Raw genomic sequence first — 8,557 nt, forward strand, 5'->3', positions numbered from 1 at the left:
ATGGCTGTTAATAAGTTTTAAAAATTTGTATGCGTTTTAAAAACGCGCTATAAAAATCTTAACTCAACTATTTAGAAACTTAAAAAAAACTTATCGTTAAAGAAGCAAATAAATTTTCATAAAAAAAATAGCGAAAAACAAAATAAAAATAACTTAACTAAAACAAAAATAGCAAAAATAAAATTAAAACTTAACTAAAATAAATAGTAAACTATGACAATAAGATTATCTAAATTACATTTGGAATAAATAACTTTGAATCGTTTATCTTTACTGTTTTTATAATTTCATTTTATGCAAAACCCTTTTTAAATAAAGTAACAACTTACAGCTGACAATTGTTTAATAAACATGTACATTTAAAAGTTTAAAAAAAGATTCTTAACAATTCTTAACAATTTTTCGCACAAAAAGTAAAAAAAGAAAAAAAATAATTAAATCGTTTATTTAAAAAATTGTTATAATTTTTTTTTATTTAAAAACATTTATAAAAAAAAATAAATACTTATATATAAAAAAACATATATTATTCATTAATGTTTTTATAAAAAATCATAGGCAGTGATTTGTTACTTTATTTAAATGCGTTTCAATAATATAAAAACATAAAGATCAAAGTTATTTAATTCAAACGGCTTTCAAAAAAGTTTGTCTTTTTTTTTACTTCTCAGCAAAAACTTTAATGATTCTAATATAAAGTTTATTAAAGAGACCTTTGTTATTTAAAGTCGTCGCTTATAAAATATATATATTTTTTAATTTTTACTTTTCTTTTACTTGTAAAAAAAATCTTATATAATTAAATAATATAAATAAAAATTATACAACTTTCAATGATACTTTAATTAAAATCATTAGCTACTTTATTTAAAAGCGTTTTGCTAATAAAAAAACATTAGTAAAGATAAACGTGTCCAAATTATTTATTTTCGTTGTAATTAAAAACTAATTTTTTCAGCGCATTTGTTTAAAACCGTGGTTAAATCATCAAAACAAAATATTATTTGCGTGGTCATATAAGGACTTGAAATCGCACACCTTCCTGGCCAAGCCTGTATAGACGTCATTTTCCAACAGGTAGGAAAACAAGATTCAGTTGAGCACTTATTAAATAGTTTACAGAGAATTGAAGAGAGATATGGAAATTTTTTTTGTAAGACTATGACTGGAATGTTGTCTGGAACACAAGCCACAGAAGAGTTTAACTGAGATATGACTTTAGCAACGGAAGCTAGAGTGATTTGAATGTCCAACAATGGGTTAACCTGTTTAACTGGAATGATAGGAAGAATTTTATTAGAATTAAAAAAAGTTTTTTTTAAATGGTTCTCTCTGATCCTTAAGAGAGGTAATAAAACCAGTCCCATGAATTAGAGATAAAATGTTAGACTTACCTTTGCTAATGACAACCTAGTAGATTTTTCAATAGTCTCTAGAATCTAACTACTGAGGTAAGATAAAAGATTTAGTAAACTGGGAATAATGGAGCTCAGCATCAATTTTCATTTCAATGGAAAGATTAAATTATTCTTTTCCTTTTTTAAAAAAAATTCAAAAATCATTTGTCATTCTTTTTCAACAAAATTATTTATCTATTTGAGTGCATTAACTTAAATGATTCTTATATAAAGTTTATTAAAGAGAATATAGCTGTCTAAAAAAGTGTTTGCTTATAAAATTGAAACTTTTGAAAAAAATATATTATTTATATTATACTGAGATAAAATAAAAGATTTAGTAAACTGGGAATAATGGGAATAAACATTTATGATTATAAAAAAGTGAAAAAATTATTCAAAGGTTTATGATAATAAAATGATTATTTACGATTATAAAAAAGTGAAAAAATTATTCAAAGAGTTTTTTAAGAGTTAAAACCTGGTTTAACTTAATAAAACTATTATGCTCTCCAAGATAATTTGAACATTTTCTTTGCAAATTTTTGTAACCTAGTACATTCTTTCTTAGTTATTTCTAGAAAAATTTCTTGCTTTTAACAACCTTCGAGTACCAAATTTTAAAGGGATCCCAAAGACCCAAGACAAGTTGTGTTGAATTAAAAAGAATGATAAAAAAAATGTTTGGGCTGAATTTTTTTGAGTAAAACAAAATAATTAACATATACCAAACAAAACTAACTTGGTAGTTTCTATCCAAGCTTGCCATCTCCATATAAGCGCGTTGCTTTAAGTCGTTAAAATGTACGCTGCAATCTACAGACTTTAAAATTTATTTAAGCACATTTCTTTATTAAGCAAATTATTATTATTTTTTTTGAATCAATATTAATTGTATTTGTTTCGTTTGTTTTTTAAAATAAGTGTTCATCATCAATCATATGAATTTCCTATAAAATTTATAGGAAGCTAAACATAAGAATGTCTTTTTATTGAGCGCAAGAACCAAATAAAATTAAAAATTTAATGATAGACTCTTACATATAATATATAAAAAAGACGTTAATCTTATTATATATGCTGAATCTTTTATCTTTTTATGTAAACAATATTAACTTTTTTTCTAGTTTATCTAAGCTGTTTATTGCTATGATGTTTTTGTTTTCCTATCGAAATGATATTTTACAAATTCTTAAATTTTTAATTAATAAATAATTTTGGTAAACGACATCATTTATTAGAGATATTTGCAGAATGCTTTAATTTATAGCTAAAAAGTATTAATATTATGTCAATTTAGTGCATATTGATAAATTTTGATGATTTGCATATGAATATAAAACTAATTTTGTATTTTGCATTTGGATTTTGAGAACTAACTGATTAAAATAACGGCAACTCCTTACTGATTTGAACCTCTTAAAAAAAGACAAAGAAAACCTGTATGGATAAAAAAGACTTTAAATATAAACTATAAATAGTTGACAATAGGTGTAAATGTGGATACTGTAAAACTATGACACTTGAAAAAAAAATGCTTTTGTTATGTTAAAATAAATAAAATAAATATTTTAGATCAACAAATATTGCTAAATAAGTAAAATTCTTAAAAATATAAACTAATGGACGCAATATTAAAAAAAATAATAACAAAATTAACTTTTTCTACATTATGGCTATGCAAAGTAAAAAAAAGTTTTTTTTTTTTAAAGATTAGAAATGCATAACAGAGCATAGATGTTTTTTGACTTGTTGCATTGAATGTCACTAAAAATATATCCATATCCAAAACCATATCCTATATGGATATCAATGGCAAGTCTGAATGACAGGGAAGAAGCTTGTATGCCAGATTCATCTAAAGAAACAACTAATAATTATTTATATATATGAGCATTTCTGAAAACTTATGCAGGGAAAGAAAGTATTTCTAACAGACAGCTTTTTGTTAATTAAAGCAATAAATAATGTTTTATGTCAATAATTCAAGACAGATGGCAAAAAACATATATATAATATTTCCCAATTTATATGTCGTATTTTGCAACTATTTTAGATTAAAACCAATCTTTTAAAATCAAAAAACTACCAAAATTGACAAAAGTTTTTTATTAAATGATTTCAATTTTGAAATTGACTTGATAATGCCTCACTTTTTTGCAACCTTTACCAATAATTGTTCAATTTTTAAAAATAAAATAAGCAATACATGTTTTTCAGAATAAATTTGATTAAATATATTCTTGCATGATTAACTTAAAACTGCAAGAAAAATTGTTAGATTTCATATTCAAATTCTACAGTGATTCAACATTTTCACTTTTCCATTCCTAAGTGTCCTTCCTGCAATTTGGAAAGAATTTCTTTTGGAACACTAACTTTGTTATTCAGTTTTGATACATCAAGAGCTCATCAATTTTAATTATTCCATCTTCAAAATTCCAATAAGGCTGGTGATTGTTGGACATTATTTATTTGAATTCCGCCATCCAGAAACTATACTTTCTTGCAATTGTTGTAAAAGTTCATCTTTCTAAGTTTTCTGTCTAATTTCTTCTAAATGACTCTCTGTATCCGGAATACTTTTACTTATTTTAATGTATATGTTCATATATGTAACATAATGTTATTTATGTCATATGTTTAGATCATTTTCTGCAATTTTTGTCATCGTTTGTAGGTTGAGAAACAGGTGCACAAGACATTGCATCAGCATCTGTAATTGACTTACCAGCAACATGCTCTGCGGTAAATGAAAATCCTAACAACTTCATTCTTTATCATTGAATTCTTGGTGACATATCAATAAGTGAACAATAATTTAATATAGGAATTAAAGATTTGTGATCTGTTTTTTTTTTAATAAAAATTAGTAACCTATACAAATACTTTGACATATGCATGCAACATGTTATAGCATTTCATTTTCGATTAGATAATAACTTTTTTCTGTTGTTGTCAAAAATCTAGATGCAACAACTACACTAAGCCCATTTAATGAAACCCATCTGTTTTCACTTTTACTGGTTTTCTTATATAATAGTATTCCAAAGTTGATGAATTTGTCAAACTATTTTTTGTCTCATCAAGTGCTTTATAGTATGATTTCTTGTCCATATCCATGCTAAATTTGAACTTAAAAGATCTTGCAAAGGTTGAGCTGGTTTAGCAAGTTATGGATTAAATTTTGATAAATATGCCTAGAAAACTATGCAAAGCAGTAATACTGGTTGATCTCGGGATAATTCGTATTGCTTCAACTTTTTTTCTCAGAGGTTTCACTCCCTCTGTTGAAGTTTTATATCCTAAAAATTCCACCTAACTTTGATTAATTGCGCACTTTTCTAAATTAAGGGTAACTCTATGTTCTGCTAATTTACTTAACAATGCAAATAAATTTGCATTGCTAAGTAAAGGTGTAGTAAATGCACACTTTAACAGACTTTCCAAATCCATGGTCAGTTGCCAATATCATGAGTTAGTGTCTAATTTAGGTATATATTTACACCCATTTCCTTTTTGGGTCAATGTATCATCTACACTTTTTAATTCTTAGAATTTGCGCTTTGTATCTTTATTTAGCTGTATCAAATCAATACAAATATGAAGCTGACCATTAGATTTTTTCACAACTTCAATTGGATGAAACCAGTCAGTAGGTTGATATACTACTTTATTAACGACAATCTGATTTATACACTCCAGTTCTAACTTTAATGGTTTTAGAAGTGGGAATGCCACTCACCATGGTGCTCCAATATGGTATAGTGTCACATTTCCATATACTTTAATATGTACAGGGTCACCTTTAATTGTTCCTAACCTATTATATACTGAAAGAAATTGTCCTACCACGTCATTTTTTGTTATTTTAAACAAACCACACATAAATTTTTCAGGAATGTCTATTTTAGGCAGGTGCTTTTTAAAACGAAATTTACATGCCAATGAATTTAAACTAAAGTCTTTTTTATTGCCAGTGTTCTGTGTCTGAGAATTAAATTTTGTTCTATTGTATAATTGTTGTCGAATCCAATCTATACTTTCACTTTTATTATTTCATAAATCACCACTTGTGCTTTTTTGAAAGTACAACAAATTTCCACTGCTTTATTACGCCTTTTTAGAAAGTAATTTTCCTTGTACTTTTTCACATTGTATTGAAGATACAATTTTAACTCTTAATAAAGTGCAATTTCCTGCATTACAAAAATTGCAATTTTTACTTATTAATCTTATTTCTATCTAGAAATCATCAAAACATTCATTATCTTCTTGAAAACATTTAAAATATTTATGCCTTTCCAAAGTTTCATTAAAAATACCATAGCAAAGACTTTCATTTTCTCCAATATAACAGGTTACGTTTTTTCATTTTTGGTTAGACTTAATGATTCATAAATGTTTTAAGTTTCTAAAGAAAATGTATATCTTAACATAGCAGCTTGATATGCTTGTGCTTTTTTTCTCTAAATTTGACAACAAAACATCATCATGTCATTCCTCAATAAAAGACCAAAATGTAGCATATCTAACACTAAATCTAACATTGGAGGAGAAACACTACCTTTACCACTTTCTGACATTTTTTATAAATAGATTTCCAAGAATAAACAAGATAATTAGTAAATACTTATAGTATTATATAGTACTAATTCTCTTGTTTATTCTTGGAAATCTATTTATAAAAACTTTATTTTCGGATGTTTATTTATATACTCATAGTGCGATGTTATGTTCATTTTACATTTATATATAATATCAGACCGTGATATATTATATATTAGGGTGGGTTTAAACATAAAAATAAAAGTGTCCCCTCTAATTACTTGGCTTTTGATGCAACATGAAGATTTATGACAAATTAAACTGTGGTTATCATTTTTAGCTGACCTACTTGAGTTTTTATAAAAGACTTTAAAAATTATCATCCAAGGAAAAAAATGCTAAAATTCTTTATAAAATGCCTAATATTTGTTCAATAATTTTTATACTAAAAGATGCAGAATTTAATTTTTATTCAATGACATTTTCTTATCTAAATTTAAAGAGTTACTTACAGTAAACTAAAAACAAATAAACCTTTTCTTTAAATAATTGACTCTTTTAACATCTATTTTGTTATTTTTCAAATATATAATTAAAGTGGATATCTGACATTGTCCGACTAAAATATCAGATTGTCCTATCAATTTACTAAATCATCGGATACTTTGACCACCGGGATTATCAATTCTTCAAACTAAAAAAATTTTAATTGTCGATTTGAAGTTGATAAACTGTTTTAATTAATAATATAAAATGCGTAAAACAAACTTTAGCACTGTGACTTTCAAAATATAACTTTATTATTATTTTAGACCTAAAATAATAATAAAATTGAATTTTAGATTTAAGAATTATTTTAGATTTACTTATTTTAGAATTAGTTTTCTTTTTATAGAATTCTAAAAATTAAAAAAAAAAAAAAACACGCAAAAACTGTAAATAAAAATCTATAGTCGGCCTTTCGGGCTGACTATAGATTTTCTTAACAAAATATTATTTGTTTAGTAATAAAATTTGGTCACCTGGTACCATTGACTACCAATTGTGTACACCTGTGATATATAGAATAATTATAAAATAAATATATTTACAACTTGTTTACTTTGACCTTTATTGGTTATTGTAAATTGTAATTTACTTGTCAAGTGACTCATGTCTTTAAAGACCTTAGCCCACAGGATTTTTTCGCTTTGATGTACAAAATACACAAGGATAATTTAAGTTATTAAGATAGGGCAGCTCTACATAATTACTGCATGTTGTTATTGTTGTAAACATTAGCCTTTTAAGTTTGGATATATAATACTCTTCATCTTAGCTTAGAAATTTTCTGTAAAATTTTAAGTTTACTAGGTCCATCCAAAGAGACCTAAAGAAGCTGTCTGGTATTAAGATAAATTATTATTTGATTAAAAGCATTTAGCAACTTGTACTATATCCCATAAACAAAGATTCCTTCACTTGAACTTTTTTTCTCATTAAAAAACAGCAAGTTAAAGAGACTGACATGTTATTTAAATAAAGTTTGAAATTAGGCATAAGGTCACAGTTGTTACTAAATCCAAATTAATTTAGTATTGTAACAGATTTTGCAATCCAACTGCAAGGAACAGTATAGAATAAAACTGTTGCACCTTTATTATTGAATTTTTAATTCATAAAGAGATTTTAATGTAAAAAATGTAAAACTTACATTTACTTTTTTTACATAATTTACATTAAGTAGAAAACATTCAAGATTATTTTTGCAAAACAAGTAAGTTAATTAGTAGTCATTAATAAACATTTACTTGTAAGATCGTCAATTTTTCTGATTAAATCCATATTTTTCATGTTTATTGAAGCTGTTCTTAATTTCTCAAGGGTTGGATTATCATTCATTTTCACCCATTTAGTTATCATTATATATGCTTTTTCATCAGTTTTAGTATTATCGTTATCAATAATCTCAATAAGATTTTCTTCCATATTTAACCAACGTCCAAGATTTTTCCAATCTACTCCAACGTTTTCACTAAATTTTAACCTGAATTCTTGGCTATAAAGAATGTTTTAATCTTTCCTTGGGTATGTATTATTTTGTGCCATTTTGATGTTTCTACAAAAAAGAAATACATGTTTATATATATATATATATATATATATATATATATATATATATATATATATATATATATATATATATACTCCTATAGATTGTTGCCTTTGGGAGTAAAAATGATTATTACGCCAACAAATATGTCACTTTTAATTACTTTTGACTTCTTTCCAACATTTCCATATTGTCAGAAAGTTAAAACCATTACTTTAATTACAAAATAATTGTTTTTTAAAAAAACCACAAAAAGGCAAATTTAGTTGACCAGAATGTTTTTAAAAACATTCTTAATGTTTTTAAAACATTCTGAATGTTTTTAAAACATTCTGAATGTTTTTAAAACATTCTGAATGTTTTAATAATATAAACAATATTTTTATTTTTTTTAATAAAATGTTTTTATTTTTATTTTTTTTACTGCAAATCATGCGCGGAGTGTTACTACATCAACTATTTTATAGCCTGACTCACAACGGAGCGCTGCTACATTGACTGCAAATAGCTTGACTCACAA

General features: G+C 25.1%; 1 protein-coding gene across 1 annotated transcript in view; it reads right to left on the reverse strand.

Moving 5' to 3' along the window:
- The window catches only part of LOC136076743 (NACHT, LRR and PYD domains-containing protein 3-like), a 70,105-nt gene that overhangs the window by 35,455 nt on the left and 26,093 nt on the right, over positions 1-8,557 (reverse strand). The window contains exon 2 of the mRNA XM_065790145.1: positions 7,736-8,043. Within this exon, the coding sequence (XP_065646217.1) occupies positions 7,736-7,913 (178 nt within the window). The 5' untranslated portion in view covers positions 7,914-8,043. The remainder of the gene's footprint in view (positions 1-7,735; positions 8,044-8,557) is intronic.

This window comes from Hydra vulgaris, chromosome 02 (assembly GCF_038396675.1).
Source record: "Hydra vulgaris chromosome 02, alternate assembly HydraT2T_AEP".
NCBI lineage: Eukaryota > Metazoa > Cnidaria > Hydrozoa > Anthoathecata > Hydridae > Hydra > Hydra vulgaris.